The 18,262-nt window shown below is 51.1% G+C and overlaps 1 protein-coding gene and 1 long non-coding RNA gene across 2 annotated transcripts; one reads left to right on the forward strand and one right to left on the reverse strand.

The window, feature by feature from the left end:
* Positions 1–4,685: 4,685 nt before the first annotated feature.
* LOC122127035 (proline-rich protein 2-like) lies at positions 4,686–8,155 on the forward strand. Its single transcript, XM_042701550.1, has 4 exons — positions 4,686–4,701; positions 4,787–4,906; positions 6,629–7,733; positions 7,852–8,155. Exons 1-4 carry the CDS (start codon positions 4,686–4,688, stop codon positions 8,153–8,155), a joined length of 1,545 nt encoding a protein of 514 aa, XP_042557484.1.
* Positions 8,156–16,608: 8,453 nt separating this feature from the next.
* Positions 16,609–18,262, reverse strand: LOC122127046. Its single transcript, XR_006151067.1, has 2 exons — positions 18,143–18,262; positions 16,609–16,698 (listed from the first exon to the last, which is right to left on the reverse strand). It is a non-coding gene; the product is annotated as an uncharacterized LOC122127046 (long non-coding RNA).

Raw genomic sequence — 18,262 nt, forward strand, 5'->3', positions numbered from 1 at the left:
GTTCATCTTCTGGCCGGATCCTCCCGTATTTATCTGTCATCTTTGTGAGAGTTGCAGGTTTCTAGCTCTCGTCCCCTTCTTAGAAAATTCCACCAGCCCAACTCTTCCTCCTTTACCCAACACCACCTCATCTGCTCAAGCCGCCCAGCCTGGTGCTGAGATGCCTGAGCATCTTCTAGAAACCAGGCAGAACCAGACCCACATGCATTTCCCTCCAGCCCTCCCAGCGCCCATCCCCAGTGGGTCTGGAGAGACTCAGCCTGCCAGTGGTGGTGACCCTCATGGATTTCTCTCCTGAAGAAAGTTGTGCAGGCATTGAGCTGTGTCTGTCCCGTGTCCATTCCCTTTGCAATCTTATATCTAGCTTTTTCATTTTGCCGGAGAAAAAAAATCCCTTTATTTAATCTTTCAAATCCGTTCCTACTTTACACAGCTTTGTTGTTGGTTTGTGTTGTGGTTGTTTCTTGAGACAGCACCTCACTGTACAGCCCCATCTCAGACTCTTCCCACAGCAGGGATTAAAGCAGGAGCTACCACGCCCAGCACCGTGTTACTCTTTACTAGCTTTGCTTTGCATCTGATTTCAGAGTTTGGTGATGGGGTGTTGTGTTTCCCATATGTTCACACCAGCACCAGCAGGGTTCACTCTCTTCATTTCAGATCCCGTGAAGGACTACGGTTGTTGAGGTTAGCAGAGAATGGGCAGTGATTGAAGCATCTCTTGGGAGGTGGTTTGGCATGTAGGGTCATGTGACTATACTCTGGGGTCATGTGACTGACTCTACCCCCCAGGCCTGGCCCCTTGCCCCCTGTGGATGGCTGGGCCTTATGCTATGCATGCAAGTGTCTCTTCTAGCCCCTTGGGAAGAGCTTCAGAAAACACTGCAGGCAGACTTCCAAACAACAGGCTTATGACCCATAATGTGGCATTGCAGGGTAACCTGGAAGAAGGATGGCAGGGTTCTGAAGGGAGGAAAGGCCAGCATTTGGCAACTCCTCCCTGTGATCATGCAGATCTGCCGTTCCTGGTGGATGATGGTCTTTGTCAGAGGCCGAGACTGCAGGCTCAGTCCTGGCAGGTGCCTCGGTTTCTCACCAAGACCATCTCTGGAAGGAGATGGGAAGCCAGGGGCCCTGGATGCTGGCGAGAGCCCTTCCGGTGGGAAAGGGGGCAGACGAGAAGGAGCGGAGACTGCTTCCACAGGCTCACGTGCACAGGACAGGTGGAGGGCAGCCTGGCCCCAGCCCGGCCGGATCCTGAGGCAGAATGACAAATTAGGCTTTGCGTCCCTCAGCGGCAGCCTGTTCCCTGACCTTTTCTCATGTCAGAAATGTGTGAAAGAGATTAGTGTGTTATGAAAGAAAAATGTCACGGTGGAGCTCACCCAACAACAAAAGAGTGAGGGAAGAGCCAGTGGGGAAGCATGCAGTGGGACGGCTTCATCCTGACCTCCCAAACACGCTGCCCTCAGAGGCAACCTTACGCTTAAATCCTCGCAGAAGCACCCCGATCACGGCATCCTGACCCCTGCTCCTCCTTTCGGTTTCTGAGTCCAGGGCAGGATCGAGCCCAGGCATGTGTTCATACAGCTTTGGAGATGAAAGCCTCTCTGCTGGCCCCAGGATGGCCTCCTCATTGGGCACACAGCACCTGCCCTGTGCACACACAGCCCTGCTGTCTCCCCTGTGTCCAGGCACCCTCTTCTTTTAAGGACACAAGGCAGTGCACCCTCTTTATGACCTGACCACTCCCCTCAAGGCCCAATCTCCAGTTTTTGAGGAGTTGGAGCCCAAAGCTTCGACAGAGTTGGCTAAATCAGATGACAACACCCCAAATCATTTTTCAGCTTATTATAATTGGCCTATCTTGTTCAAAAATGCTACCAGTTGAGGCTACTACAATATATTTCTGAGTATGATCACGTATGGAGTCTCTCCAGGACTTGGCTAATTTCCTGGCTAATCAACAAACTTACCTAAATCTGCACACTTCCCTACCTGGCATGGTTATTACCGTATTCTGCAGGCTTCCCTACCTGGCGTGTTTATTACTGCATTCACTTAATGTCATCAAATCTTCAGACACATCTTCAGCTGTAAGGATAACACCAATATTGCAGCCCTTCCCGGCAATGGTGGGAGGCTGGGCAGAGGCCGGTGTAAGGGAGGCCGGTGAGTGGCCAGCAGGGGCTCAGGAGGCGTCACATCCAGGCTTGTGTCTGTGCTACTGTGCGCTATTGCTTTGTTGGTATTCATTTTCTTAAAGATGAGGGAGAATAAGGGCCCGAAAACAAATCAAAGTGAGGAAATGGAAAAGACATCTCCTTAGCCTTTACAGGTCAGGTGAAAGGGAAATGTGGGGCTGGGTTTTGAAATTTCTACTGACTTTCAAAAAAATCTCACTTGGTGGAAAGTGCATGCAGTGACCCACACACGGTGGGCATGCGATGGCTGTAAAGGCTTTTTTGTCAGGCATTGTGCAGTGCACTTGGAGCCGGGAAGCTAAGAGTCCTGTGCACCATGGTCACTTGTTTGTAACTTGCTGCATACTTTCCTCCGTTCCTTTCCCTTAACTCTGTGAAAGTGTCTCCTCAAAAGCACATGGCCCCAGAGCTGGGCATTGGTAGCTCATGTCTGTAATAATCCTAGCTACTCAGGAGGCTGAGATCTGAGGATCATGATTCAAAGCCAGCCCGGGCAGAAAAGTCCTTGAGACTCTTACCTCCAGTAAACCACCAGAAAACCAGAAGTGGCACTGTGGCTCAAGTGGTAGAGCACTAGCCTGGAGCTGAAGAGCTGAGGGACAGCACCCAGGCCCAGAGTTCAAGCCCCACGACCAACACACACACACACACACACACACACACACACACACACACACACACGGCCTCGGAGCTCACAGCCACAATCCTGGCTCCTCAGGAAGCCGAGTCCTGGAAGATCTCACTTCCAAATCAGCCTAGGCAGAAAAAGCTACAAGACTTCATCTCCAATAAATGAGCAAAACGCCAGACTGGAAGTGTGGCTAAAATAGTAAAGCATATCATGAGCAAAAAAGCCAGCCAATAGCAAAAACTCTAATTCAAGCCCTAGGACCACCAACAACAATAAGAAACAATCTGTACATTAATATCTCAACACTGAGTGTGAAGACAGGTGGGCCAGGATCCTCCATACAATCATTGGGTCAGACTATATCATACGTGTGAGGACCGCAATCCATGGCAGAGATACTGAACCCGCTTTAGCTGGGAAGGCTGGGAACTGCTGCCAGTCCTCTTCCCACCTTGGGAAACAGAATTCGGGCAATGCCTTGATCAGCTGAGGAACCAGGCAGAAGAGCTGGCCCAGGAGTGGTGCGCTAACACTTGGGGCCAGGCCCTCCTTGTGGACTAAGAAGCAATAGGAAATACTGCGATTTAGAAGAAGAGAAATAACTTTGAAAGAATTCTCTAAAAATGCCGGGGGAAATGTCAGGTATAAGGTGCGAGGCACAGGAGAAAGGAGGCAGGAAAGCGATAATGAATCCGTTCTAGGAGGAGTAAGTTCCAGACTGCTGCTCACAGCATCCTCTGTGCCAAAGGCAAAGCCGAGACTGGGCTGGACACAATTGCAAATCAGAACGTGAATACATGCGATCGAGTGTATAGATCAGTGGTAGTTATTTAAACTATCTCTTAAAGTAAAAGAAGGCCCGACTCAATCTTACAAAGCATTCCAGTAAAAACAAAAAAGCGGAGGCAGGGGGCGGAGAGAGACTTCTTTAGAGACTTGAAATGACAAATGATGGCTTGTTGGAGACGATGTGTCATGATGCTCTGTTAAAAATCTATGGAGGGGCTGGGAAGGTGGCTCAGTGGTAGAGCGCTTGCCTTGCAAAAATCTATGGTGTCCGTGGCCACTGCGTCTCTAGGAACTCAGGGCCAGTGGAACATTACAGGATACTTGTGCTCTGAAAGACAAGGCTTCTGTGATTAGAGCCAGATCCTTGAACACCTCTGAAAGGTCTTGGTGAGACTGAGTGGCATGAGAGGCAGCCTTCACTTACATTGTGTCCAACTGCAGAGTCCTGACCATCACAGCTCAGAGCAGGGCTGGCTTCCACACTAACAAAATCACAGCTAGATTTCACACATGTGTGACTCCCACACCGGGAATGAAGGGACAATGGTTGCATGGACACATGTGTGACACACATACTGTGAGGGCATTTGGGATTTGATGCTGGCGGGGGGGGGGAGGGTGCCGGTCTTCCTTGGTTGACCTGGGACCTGGGGGCACACACATTCACATTTGTTCATGCCGCTAGGAAGGTGGCTCAGTGGTAGAGTGCTTGCCTTGCATGCATGAGACCCTGGGTTCGATTCCTCAGCACCACATAAGCAAAAAGAAAAAAGCCAGAAGTGGCGCTGTGGCTCAAGTGGTAGAGCACTAGCCTTGAGCTGAAGAGCTGAGGGACAGCACCCAGGCCCAGAGTGCAGGCCCCACGACCAGACCCCCCCCCAAAAAAAAAAAATTTGTTCATGCCCTACCCACCATCTGGCACTTCACAAACTACACATTTGAAGAACAGACTCCTCAGTCTCATCAAGCAGATAATATCCTTCAACCATGTTATTCAAGTCACAGGTTGTACCGCTGAAGCATGAGACAATAGCAGCCTTCTCCCCATCCCCATTACTGGGATGAACCCCAAGAAACGTCAGGGATGCGAAACATTCTAATATGTCAGGCGTGAGGTCACCGGGCAAGCTCAGAGCTCCATTGTTCCATGCTCCTCATAAAGCGAGCAGCCCCGAGTCCCAGCACGGCCTCCAGAGCCTGTCCAGAGCCTCCTCCACGATGCTGCTGGTCCTGCTCACCGCGGCCCTGCTGGCCCTGAGCTCCGCTCACAGCTCCAGCAAAGGTAATGGATGACACAGGGCCTACGTGGGTCCTGCTTGGGGGCCAGGGGTCTCACCCAGAACAGGAGAGGGGAAGGGAGGGAAGGAGATGAGGAGGCAGACTCCACTGCTTTTCTAACAAGTGTAAGACTAGTTATGCCCAGGCTTTAGACTTCATGGAAAATCAGAACTCCATAGAAAACTCTACCGGTATACTGACAAGGTATGTTTTGAAACCGGAGGCAAAGCAGCATGCGTTTGCAATAGCCTGGGAGGAAGGGAGTCCCAACATGAAGATATGCTTGTTCTCAAAGCAGGGGTGCAGGCCCCCGGCTGGGCGTACTGGGTGGGAGGGCAGGTGAGGGAGACGCACAAGTCTCCAATGGAAAATCTGACCGTCTCTACATGGAGAGGTAGAAATACCAGGGATCCATTTCCCATTTTCCACAATCCTTTCAAATTTGCTACAAGTAGAATGGCTGACACTGTATACAACTGTCTTTCTCCCCTCTTGAGAAAGAGTGTGGATATGAGCGATGATTTAATAAAAAAAAGGCAAAACTGTACCACACCGCTTTGGAAGAAGGACAGTAAATACTAACAAATACTAGCAGTGAGCATTCGCACATGTTTTGAGCAAGTAGTTGAGACTCGATCACCGCCTGCTACTCCTTTACATCACCCTCCCTTTCCAACAATACGTCAGATGGACGTGATGATGGACAAGGTTCCATGCGGGTTGCTGACACAGTACCACATGACCAGGACAGGTTGTGGGCAGAGGTCCCTTTCCCTGAATAACACTCATGAGGCGTGGTAGGTTGAGGATTTAACGTACTTCTTCCTGCACTTTATTTCCTAGAAGACAGCCATGAAGATGCTTACCCCTCCTCCTTCTTTCACTCCTCCTCCTCGTCCTCCTCCTCCTTCTCCTCCTCCTCATCATCAGGTAAAATGTCTAATCCTCTTTCTATTCCTCAGGAATTTTTCAGTTCTTCAAAATCATATGTCTAGATGACCAGTAGTTCATGAGTGTTAGTTCTTCCTAGAACACAGGCAGACCCTCCCCAGCCTCGGTCTGGGAACCAGGCCCAGGGACCCCAACTTGAAGGGCAGTGAGGCTGGCCTTCCGTGAGAGCAGAGATGATGTGCAAATCCAGTGTGTATTGATTTTGGCCTTAAAAGTTGTTCCAGTGACTTCCCTACTGTTTCTTTCTAGAATCATATGGTTTCATGGTGAGATGTGCAGACATATGTGAACATGTCCCTTTTCTCTGGAATTCATCATAGGCCTTTGCCACAGTAACCAGAGAATCTGTGTGCACCGTGTTCTTGTTCTTCTCACTTTCCGTGTTTCTGTATGGGGTCACAGTCCTGAGAAACCTGTCCTAGGTTCTGTGACATGTGGACCCGCAGGCAGTGAGGTCTCTCTGGACTCTGAAGTACAAATGGCAGCACGCTGGACTTCATTGTGCTTCCCTTCTGTCTTTGGAGAAGACAGCCCAACTCCTGCTGTGTCTGATTAAACCCTTGTTGGGCATTCTGGGAATTGCACAGTTTCCAAGGCTTGCTTTATGACAAGTGTAAGGGAGAAGTTGCCTCAGAAGCCTAGATGGGAGTGTCCATATTGCCCACAGTGAGGCAGGGAAGCTCTTCACCAGTGCGGCAGGGGAGACCAGGCCAGCAGTGAGCAGGGGCCGTCTTGGTCTCCCACCACCATCATAACTTATTCTGTGCCCATTCAGCGATTGAAGACTCAAGTCAGGACCTAGCGCATCATCCTCAGAGACCACCTCACCACGGAGGACACCCACCGAGACCTCCTGCTAATGCCCGCCCCCCTCACCAGCCGCGACCACCTCAGGGGGCCAATCAGACGCAGCCCCGCCCCCCTCACCAGCCTAGACCACCACAGGGGGCCAATCAGACACAGCCCCGTCCCCCTCACCAGCCTCGACCACCTCAGGGAGCCAATCAGACACAGCCCCGCCCCCCTCACCAGCCACGACCACCTCAGGGAGCCAATCAGACGCAGCCCCGCCCCCCTCACCAGCCGCGACCACCTCAGGGAACCAATCAGACGCAGCCCCGCCCCCCTCACCAGCCGAGACCACCTCAGGAAACCAATCAGACACAGCCCCGCCCCCCTCACCAGCCGAGACCACCTCAGGGAGCCAATCAGACGCAGCCCCGCCCCCCTCACCAGCCGCGACCACCTCAGGGAACCAATCAGACGCAGCCCCGCCCCCCTCACCAGCCGAGACCACCTCAGGAAACCAATCAGACGCAGCCCCGCCCCCCTCACCAGCCGAGACCACCTCAGGGAACCAATCAGACGCAGCCCCGCCCCCCTCACCAGCCTCGACCACCTCAGGGAGCCAATCAGACGCAGCCCCGCCCCCCTCACCAGCCGCGACCACCTCAGGGAGCCAATCAGACACAGCCCCGCCCCCCTCACCAGCCGCGACCACCTCAGGGAACCAATCAGACGCAGCCCCGCCCCCCTCACCAGCCGAGACCACCTCAGGAAACCAATCAGACGCAGCCCCGCCCCCCTCACCAGCCGAGACCACCTCAGGGAACCAATCAGACGCAGCCCCGCCCCCCTCACCAGCCGCGACCACCTCAGGGAGCCAATCAGACGCAGCCCCGCCCCCCTCACCAGCCGCGACCACCTCAGGGAGCCAATCAGACACAGCCCCGCCCCCCTCACCAGCCGCGACCACCTCAGGGAACCAATCAGACGCAGCCCCGCCCCCCTCACCAGCCGAGACCACCTCAGGAAACCAATCAGACGCAGCCCCGTCCCCCCCACCAGCAGAGACCACCTCAGGGGGCCAATCCAACATGGCCCCGCCCCCCTTACCAGCCGAGACCACCTCAGGGGGCCAATCCATGGCCCCGCCCCCCTCACCAGCCGAGACCACCTCAGGGGGCCAATCCGACATGGCCCCGCCCCCCTCACCAGCCGAGACCACCTCAGGGGGCCAATCCGACATGGCCCCGCCCCCCTTACCAGCCGAGACCACCTCAGGGGGCCAATCCGACATGGCCCCGCCCCCCTCACCAGCCGAGACCACCTCAGGGGGCCAATCCGACATGGCCCTTCCCTGGTCACCCTGAAAGACCACCCCAGGGAGCCAATTAGACGTGGCCCTGATCCCCGGTCCCTGGTCACTGAAGGGGACCTGGCAGTAGAAGGACATCGGACATGGCCTCTCCAGATAAATCCTGGCGACCCCAGGGGTCACCACCTCATGCTGCGAATCTGAACTCAGTGCCAGGGCTGGCCCCGGCTCTCTAAAGGCTTCTCAGTGCCAACCTGCATTAAAGTCTGGTGTGTCCAAAAATAACCCGGTATCCTCTGTCATGGAAGCCGTGTGTAATGTGTTTGTTCTAAACTTCTGGTATAGATAATGAGGCTCTATGGCATCTCTTCAGGGTGGTTCTGTTGAGAGGAGCATGGCCCACCCGGTCCTCTCCACCCCCCCATGTCCTCCCTCCCAGGGCCCACCCGGTCCTCTCCACCCCCCCATGTCCTCCCTCCCAGGGCCCACCCGGTCCTCTCCACCCCCCCCATGTCCTCCCTCCCAGGGCCCACCCGGTCCTCTCCACCCCCCCATGTCCTCCCTCCCAGGGCCCACCCGGTCCTCTCCACCCCCCCCATGTCCTCCCTCCCAGGGCCCACCCGGTCCTCTCCACCCCCCATGTCCTCCCTCCCAGGGCCCACCCGGTCCTCTCCACCCCCCCCCCCCACACCACCATGTGACCTGGGTTGGTAGTGGGTCTTCTGTCTCCTAGCTCAGCCTCAATGACTTCCCCTCATTTTCACCAGACCATCCTACTCCATGCTCACCCCTCCCCTGCTCTCATCCCAGAACCCCTGCTAAATAACATTCAGGTCTGCGCTTCTAAGTGCTTTCTAGGTTTTTAAGTGCTTGTCTTCAAGTTATCCACGCTTGATAGAGCCGCGGCGTGTACTTCAGTTCGAAGCCTGAGCAGAAAAAGTCTGCAGTACTCTTACGTTAACACACAAGGTGGCAGACTGCAGGTATAATAGAGCACCAGCATGAGTGAAAACGCCAAACAGAAGAGCAAGGCCCCGAGTTCAAGCCCCAGCAAACACACATGAAAGGCATTTAAAATCTGTGTGTGTCTTAGAGTACTGGAAGTCTGGGCACTAAGGGAGTCTGTCATCTGGCCTGTGCATGGACAGGATGTGTGTGTGTGTGTGTGTGTGTGTGTGTGTGGAGTCCCTGGAGTGGATGGGGGGAGAGGAGGGAGCCCATGGGGTGAGGCTCTGGACCCCACACAGAAAGAGAGACAGCAGCCAGGATTTGCATGCTCATTGTTTTATTGGTACAGCTGAGAACACAGGGCTCCGGCAATACAACTTTTGAAGGCCGTTATCTCCGCATTCGCTTTCTGAAACAAAGAAAGGATATGATCAGGAAGATTTGGCACGCAGGTCCACAATGGTCAGCAGTGTGGCCGCAGGTTGCTGGCATGGCAAGAAATAGCCTACCTCCTTTCCCTCTTTTCTACACCTTCCCCAATTTCTTCAGTATTTCTAGTTGTTTCTTCTTGGTACACACCCAGTACAAAATTTACCCTTAAGTTCTTGCTTATAATATGTTGGAAATATTTTTCCCACATTGTTTATCTTTTATTTGCCGTTGAAAGTTTTTAGGTATATACTTGGAAAGATGGTCGCTGAAATGTATCTTATAAAAAAGAAATATCAACACCAGACTGAATGTCTGTTAAAGTATGCTCATATAAAATGCGTCTGAAAAGCAAAAACTCATGGCAGAGCCATACAGTGGAATAGCATGCAATTATAAAACACAAGCCAGACAAAACAAAACCCACAAAAACAGAAGAATAAAAACAAGAACAAGGCCAGGCACTGGTGGCTCACACCTGTAATCCCAGCTACTCAGGAGGCTGAGACCTGAGGATCACAGTTCAAAGCCAGCCCAGGCAGGAAAGTCCGTGAGACTCTTACCTCCAATAAAATACTAGAAAACCGGAAGTGGCGCTGTGGCTCAGGTGGTAGAACACTAGCCTTGGGCTGAAGAGCTCAGGGACAGAGCCCAGGCCCTGAGTTCAAGCCCCACGACTGACAAAAAAAAGAAAAAGAAAAAAAGAAACAAGACCAAGCATGTTCAGAAGAAATGTATATACATCTTTGAACTATGTTATTTCAGACAAGAATAACACAGAATTTTTTTCTTTTCCTTCTTTTCTTCAAAGAAGAAAGCTTGAACGTAGTGCCTCATGCACTTACTTGACTTTCTTGCTCACAGATTGTAACTCTACCATTTGAGCCACGCCTCCAGTGTTTTTTTGGTTATTTTGGAAACAGAATTCTCAGACTTTCCCAAATGGGCTGGCTTTAAACTGAGATCCTTCTGGTCATAACCTCCTGAGGTGCTGGGATTACTGGCATGAGCCACTCATGCCCAGCTTTTATGAACAAAAAGCCTGATATGAGTCAAGAAAAAAGTGAACTCATCAATGTAATACATACATACTTCTAAGTGTTTATCCAGCAAAATTAATGGTAGGGGTTTCCTCAGAAGGAGTAGAGAAGGAAAATAATTTATGCTTTTAAAATGTAGCCTTGTGTCTTTCTACCTGGAACAAGTACAAGTTTAAAAGTATTGTGGTGGGGGGGGGGGATCTACACAGTGATTAGCAACATTGTAGTAATCCATCAGGAACACTAGAACTCAGACACTGGCTTCTACCAGGCAGGACAGAGCAGCACTGCCGGATGGACGGCAGGCTGGGACGCCCAGCGATGGACGCTGAGCCAGCAAGCAGAGGGCCCAAGGGAAAGCCGCGTTCTTCACAACACAGCACAGCACAGAGGATCACGGAACACAAGGAAGCAGAACCATCCTGGAGATGCTGGATGAGAGGAGCTCAGTACGAAAACCGACACGGGATGGAAGACTATAATTTCAACATGTGTAAAGTTGCTTCGTATGGACACTGTTTGCAAAAGAGTAGGAGTTAGACGTTTTGGCGGAGATTACATGTAATGCATACCTTACCATAGATGACGGATTACGGACGCGGTCGGCCTCCTGGGGACTGCTGCTGGTTCCTGGGACCACCAGGGCCACCCTGTCGCCGCTGCTGCCCCCGCTGCCGCTGCTGCTGCCCCCACTGCCGCTGCTGCTGCCCCCGCCCCTTGCCTCCTTGCTGGGGCCCTGGGCTTCCAGGACGCTGGCCTTCCTGTTGGGGTCCTTGCTGGTTCCCAGCAGGAGGGCGAGAATTCTTGCGTTGCTTGCCTCCTCTTTGTGGAGGTCCCTGCTGAAGCACATCCTCCTGGTTCTCATCTCCAGCTGATCCTGAAGAGGATTCTCCAGAAAGGGGTGCCTCCTCAGGGCCCGCGTCTAGGTTCTCCGATTCTGTGTGGGCACAGCAGGCATGGAGACTGTCTTCTCTTTTCACCACCATGACCTTCTCACCTGGCCTCCCTCCCCCGCCCCCCGGAACCCGCCTCTCCAGTGCCAGCCTTCCTCTAGCTGCTCCTCCATTCCCTCCCCACGTGGGGATCGCTCACCCTTACCGTCTGGGAAAAGCATTTAAGGTCTTGGTTAAAGAATTTTCAGATGAGGTCTCCCCTGGAAGCCAAACCCCTACGATCAATGCTACAGGAGTTTCACATTAGTCATGCGACTTCCACTCCCAGACATGGCTGTGATGCACCTACTTCTCCTTCGTCTGCCAGAGTGCCCTAGGGCAGCAAGGCCGCACCGCCGCCTGCCCTGCTGCCTTTAACAGCCTGCTGTGCTCACAGCGGAGCCTCCTCTGTGGCATCATCCCTCACAGTGCGCAGTGGGATTCCACAAAGATCACACACCCGGCCATGCACCTGGCCAAAATCGCTGATGAAATTGCAGGACACAGCTCAGAGGCAGAGCATGTACCTATCCTTCACGGCCTGCACGCCGAAAAACAAAAACAGTCCATGTGAGTGCCAGTCATAGGTGAGAAAGTCTAAGTCCTTGCTGCGGAGTGTGGACCAGCCAGTGTTCCCACGGGTTGCCTCCCTCCTTGTCTGCACTCCATTTCCCTTGATCCTGATCCCCTGATCCTCAAGCACGATCAGACCCCATTTCCCACTCCTCCGTGCACCCTGAGTACAGGCAGCACCCGTTTCCTGTACCTTCATCATAGCTCTGAGCAGAGCTGAGGGCCAGCAGGGCCGCAGTGAGCAGGACCACTAGCATCGTGGAGGAGGCTCTGGACAGGCTCTGGAGTCCGTGCTGGGAAGCGAGGCCATTGGCTTTATGAAGAGAACAGAACAATGGAGCTCTGAGATCACCCGATGCCCTCCCGTCGGGCAGAGTGGGGCTCACGTCCATCATTTCTTTGTGGGATTAGCCAGGCAGGATGAGGGTGTGGAGGAGGCGGCCTGTGGTGTCATTCCTAAAGGACACTTTGGCAAATCTTGAAAGAAGAGTCTTTCGTGCAGTTATTCCACACACTGAGATCTTAACCTCATCGTTTGAATCTCGTGCTGACGGAAGCCATTCTGTACCTCCATGGTTAGTGAGTGAGGTTCGTTAGTGTGTACACGTGTGTGTTCATGTACACCCCCGCCCCCGTTCTTCAGCCAAAGACGAAGACAGTTCACACTCATGGCTACCACTGCAGCCCCAACTCCACCACTCTCCAATGTATGCCCCCCCGAGTCTTCGTCAACTGAGTAGACAGAAATGGCAGTAGAGGCCATTTCTGCTCAGCTCTGTGGTGGGTTAGGAAATCCCCAGCGTGGAATCCCCAGCCCAGACAGACCGAGATCTGATCTGTTTCTATTTGTAGAAGCCTCGTTCTACAGATATGCAGATCCTAAAACATTCATCCCATGAGGGCCCAGTGAGGTATGAAACTCAACCCACCACGGAACCCAGAATGGGGCTTCCACGCCATGATAACACAAATGCACAATTTCCTGACAGGCCTGGCTGTGGCCTCAGTTGTCTCCCGAGAACCTTCTTTTTTTTTTTTTTTTTATTCCTGCATGATCTATAACATTAGGCTGGAGATTTATTTCTTTTTTTTGGGGGGGGGGGTCCAGCCATGGGGCCTGAACTCTGGTCCTGGGCGCTGTCCCTCAGCTCTTCAGCTCAAGGCTAGTGCTCTACCACTTGAGCCACAGCGCCACTTCCGGCTTTTTTCTTTTTTGCTTATGTGGTGCTGAGGAACCGAACCCAAGGCCTCATGCATGCAAGGCAAGCGCTCTACCACTGAGCCACCTTCCCAGCCCTGGAGATTTATTTCTTCTAGGAGATACTTTAAAATCACAGCCAGAAAATTTTGATCAGCCAAAATTATGTACTGAATAAGGCCCATCACCTCTCGACGAGTCTCAGCCCCACTGCCTTTATGTGCTCGTGGGCGGTGCTCACTTCCACGTTGGGCATCATTCTTTTTATTTCTATTTTTTTATTCAATGGGCCAGTTTATCGTTATAACACGTCTCACTCAGAGTTACCTCTCCCATTCTTGTATTCCTCCCACACTTTATGGAACTGATTTGCTGGTATTTTAATTAGCTGATTGTTTGCAGGATGGTAGATTAGGTTTAGGGCCTTAGACATGGTAGGCAGGCATTCTGTTCCCTTGAACATTTTTGCTAGGGCTTTGTTTCGGGGGCAGAGCCTAACTTTGCCAGTTGGCCTCGAACTCGAGGTCTTCCCGCTCTGTTCCGGAGCATCTGGGATGAGATGTACACCCCTGTAATGGGCTGAAATTTCTGGTGTCTATCCATCCTCCTGGTATTGATTTACTGTATGATAGCCAGTTGGTTTTCTCATGCATTTGGGGAGATTTTCATCTTCAAAACCATCCTATGTTCTCTTCTTCACCATCTTGTTCCATGTTTCCTTGTGATACCAGAAACAAGTTGCTGTGTTTCCAACAAGTCTTGTTGGGCTGGTAGGGTGCTTGTCCTGGGCCCACCTTCTGCCTTTTTCGGCTGCATGGGTAGCTGCCTGCTTGCCCTTTCCACAGAAGGTCCAGATGCCTTGGCATAGACATCTGCCTCTCTTCAGTTCCCTCAGGGCTCAGGTTCTGCGTGGCCACTGGGTCTTGTGGAGTTGGGCTAATTCGAGTATGGCTTGGTTGAGGGGAGGCAAGGATGGTCACATGGCTGGCAGTCTGGCTCCTGCCCGGTGTGCACGGGTGGTTCTGCACTCTCCCATGCGAGTTTCTCGCTCCCTTTTCAAGAGGTGCAGAGAAAACCACAGCAGGGCCTGCTGACAGTGGTGTTTGTCGCAGACAAGGTGGCTTGCAGTTTGGTCAGGACGGTGACGTCTTCCTAGAGTAACTGTGATTTGAAGGGGGAGTGTTAAACACTGGTGACTCTTTCCTGCTTCTAGGAAAAGCAGATCTGCTTTAGCTGGGCTTTTGGACTCCATGCCCCTATCTACTGTTACAAAGGCTCTGAAGGCCTTCTGTGGGAAGGGGCAGTGACAGGAGTGGCCCTGACCTTCTGGCAGGAAGGGAAAGTCAGAAGGCGTGGACAGAGGGGAAGGCCAGGCCCACCGGCCAGCACTGTGTGGCAGAGGTGGAAGCAGCAGCTCAGACTGGAGCCAGCTTCGACCTTATTGTGGTGGATACAGGAACAGAGCAGTGAATTCTATCATTTATTACCCAGTGCTGGATTTTCCTCTGACCTTCTCCAATGTCAGCCATGCAGCAAGGAGATTCATTTATCACAAAAGAAAAATATCGCCTCTGAACACATCTGAAACATCCCAAACCTGCAGCCCTACAGAAAGACGGGGGAGAAGACTGGCCATGAGTTTCGGTGAGCTTGAAATCGTTCGAGAACTGAGGCCAGGAAGGTCAGCTGGGCGGCCATTTGTCCCCACGTACGGCTTACCGTGCCATCAATGGGACTTTTTATTTCTATACCCTAAAGTCTGCTGTCTCTCATATTACCGCAGGAGAGATGCCAACCAAAAAGAAATCCGCAGACTGAGTGACAAGCATAAAACATGATCTCACACAGGCTTGGAGCCCAGGAGCCGGTGCCCATATGGCAGGAGTTTGGAATCCCCCTGCTCCTCTCCCTGTCCCCTGCCTCTGCCCCCCGCGGATGTCCCTGGCCCTGCCTGTCCTGGGGACTCCTGTATGCACCCTGGGTCTGTCCCTGTGTTCACGTGAAGGCATGTACTCAGGCACCCACTCCGCTGTGCTGGGATTACAGGTGAACCCCACCACCGCCACACAGGGGAGAAAGGGAATTTCATATGTGTCGTTAAACTAAATAAGATTTTAGTGGTTTACTTATCCGTGGCTATTTAAATGATGGCTCTTAACAGCAAAATGACATTGTACAAAAGTAGAAACTGGGTAAAATGGCAATTTCCTTGGAATATTAGTCTTAAATTGCAATTGTTTTTGACTCATTCAGCTAAATTGCTCAAGAAACAATGGTGCTGTGCCGCATGTTCTCCTTGGCTAAAGCCCTTGTCATGTAAGAAAAGGGCATTTGCCAGGTGCCGGTGGGTCACATCTGTAATCCTAGCTACTCAGGAGGCTGAGGTCTGAGGATCGAGGTTTAAAGCTAGCCCGGGCAGAAAAGTTTGTGAGACTTTATCTCCAATGAACCACCAGAAAACCAGAAGTGGTGCTGTGGCTCAAGGGGTAGAATGCCAGCCTTGAGTGAAAGAGCTCAGGGACAGCGCCCAGGCCCTGAGTATATGCCCCAGGACTGACCAAAAGAAAAAAGAAAAGGGCATTCCTCAATATTTAGCACTTCAGTTTCCTTTGAAACCTATAATTTCATGTTTTGCTTTATGCTATTTTGTGATTTTATTTACTTATGTATCTTATTCTTTCACTGTTTTGATAACTTCCCCAAATAAAATTGTTTTTCCACTCGAACTAATATTAGGAGATTTCTTAGCTCTCTTGGAATCACTCTAGGACTTGAGGTAATGTCAAACTTAATAGAAGAAAAGAAACAGTGTTTTCTTTGAGTTGTACGGCTATGGGTGACTATTTGCTCTTTAAGTTGTGCAAACGCTCTGAGGTGTTTACATCTCTGGCCAGAACCATGCTCATTATGTTAGCAATGGGGAGTCCAGAGTGGGCATGGGGCCATAGACCTTACAGGTGCCGGCTGAAGAAATTACAGCAACAGACAGCGGGCTACTACACAACTGCCAATGGTCCTTGGGCGTCAACATCCACCCCACCGTGTCTTTTAGAAAAATCCAGAATGGTGATTATTACATCACTGGGAGAGAACCAGGCAACTGTGAGGTGAAGAGGGAAGAGTGCAATGGATGCTAGTAAGAAAAGGTCTAGAAGCACACTCTCAGAAACAGAATCGATTATTTTGGAAATATGGTGGTTTCTCCTGTTCTGAGTGTTATTGTAGAATTACAAGATTATCAGCTGAGCGCTTGCCTCACATTCTAGTATCGCTAGATTACAAGCTGCAAGAGCCTGGGCCAAAGTGAATGCTGGGAGCATTCAAGAGAAGGCACTCTGGACATTAAATATTATGTTGAGAACCTTCAGACTATTCTCAGCCACAAATCAAACAGAGAAGTTGGGGAACGGGAGGAGGGAGAAGCAGGAGGGGTGAATTTGAACTGCGTGAGCTGTCTACATCAATGGGCATGTTAAATTAGAACCCCCTTGCGTGACTGATTGATGCTAATAAATAAAAGCGATGGCAGTCAGAATGTGGATGCTCATTGTTTTATTGACTTAGTAAAGATACGGTGTGACCACACCTTCCAATGAAATGACCTCCGAACATCTTCTTGTTCACTGTCTGAAATAAACAAAGGACAGCCAGGTTACAGGTTGATGTGGTGCCCACAGCTTCCGATTGCTTGCCAGATTTGCGGGGAGGTGTATGACAGCTTACATCTTCTTCCTTTTTCTCTATTTTTCCCACCCATCTCTTTTTCCTTTCTTTCTGTTTATTCTTGCTATGTACCTAGCAAATAATGCATTCTAAGTTATTACTAATAAGATGAAGAAAAATACTTTTGTAGCTTGTTTATCTGGTGTATGATTGAAAATCACCACTGAAGCATTTCCTGTATCAGGTGCTGACATGAGACTCAAAGTCCACACACAAGGCTTTGATTGAAGAGCTTATGGCAGAGCCACACAACAGAACAGTACATAATCATGAACTACAAGCCAAACAGAGAAGAACACAGAGAAGGCCTCCAGATAATGAAGAAAACCATTAACTGACGTATGTTATTGAATATGTGTATAATACAGATTTTAACCTAAAATGCAGTGTTTACAGGAACTTATTATACATATGTATGTACAAAAGTATTCCTAAAGCCTGGCACTGGTGGCTCACGCCTATCATCCGAGTAGGAGACTAAGATCTGAGGATCACAGTTCAAAGCCAGCCTGGGCAGAAAAGCCCGTGAAACTCTTATCTCCAATTAACCACCAGAAAACCAGAAGTAGCTTCAGTGGTAGAGCACAAGCCTTGAGCTGAAGAGCTCAGAGACAGCGCCCAGGCCCAGAGTTCAAGCCCCATGACCGACAAAAAGAAAAAAAAAGTATTTCTAAGAAATCAGCCAACACAATCTTGGTGCTTTTCAGGAAGTGGGGACTTACGATGACACATGCTTTTTAGTTTTCGTCTCATGCCTTTCTGTTTAGGTGGACCTGTCTTTATATTGAGCATGTATTCATTTGAAAGAATTGGGAAAGGGGCTGGAAAGGTTGGCTCAGTGGTAGAGCGCTTGCTTTGCATGCCTGAGGCCCTGGGTTCGATTCCTCAGCACCACATAAGCAAAAAGAAAAAAGCCGGAAGTGGTGCTGTGGCTCAAATGGTAGAGCGCTAGCCTTGAGCTGAAGAGCTAAGGGACAGCGCCCAGGCCCAGAGTTCAAGCCCCATGACTGGACCCAAAAAAAAAAAAAAAAAAGAATTGGGAAAAAATCTAATGTTTAGCAGCATTATATCCAGGTAAAACAGAGCAGAGATACTAGAGCTCAGACACTCGCTCTGTGAGGCCAGGCAGAGCAGAGGGACCAGGCGGGGGACGCCATCAAGCCCAAGCAAGGTGCAGCGGGCCCAGGGGGAGCCACGGTCTTCACAGAGCAGCACAAGACAGACACACAGACAGACAGACGGTGGCAGAACAAAGGGAAACTTGGGTCCATGGTCCTCAAAACCAGAACTACAGTGGAGTGATTTTTAGAAGCCAAAGGTTTTCATAGAGAATAAATTTAAATTGTACCTGACATTGAATTGTGGGTTGTTGAGAAGGTTGGCTTTACTGTGAGGGTCCCTGCTGCTGACCTCCCTGCTGGGGGGGTCCCTGCTGGGGGGGTCCCTGCTGGGGAGGTCCCTGCTGGGG

The sequence above is a fragment of the Dipodomys spectabilis genome, unplaced genomic scaffold, assembly GCF_019054845.1.
Source record: "Dipodomys spectabilis isolate Male_0828 unplaced genomic scaffold, ASM1905484v1 ptg000296l, whole genome shotgun sequence".
Lineage (NCBI taxonomy): Eukaryota > Metazoa > Chordata > Mammalia > Rodentia > Heteromyidae > Dipodomys > Dipodomys spectabilis.

Bases quoted from the DNA above. Each gene is read 5' to 3' on its own strand.
- LOC122127035 (XM_042701550.1), top strand. The intron at 4,907-6,628 runs GTAATGGATGAC...GTGCCCATTCAG, and splicing joins CGCTCACAGCTCCAGCAAAG to CGATTGAAGACTCAAGTCAG. The intron at 7,734-7,851 runs GCCCCGCCCCCC...CCCCCTCACCAG, and splicing joins CAGGGGGCCAATCCAACATG to CCGAGACCACCTCAGGGGGC.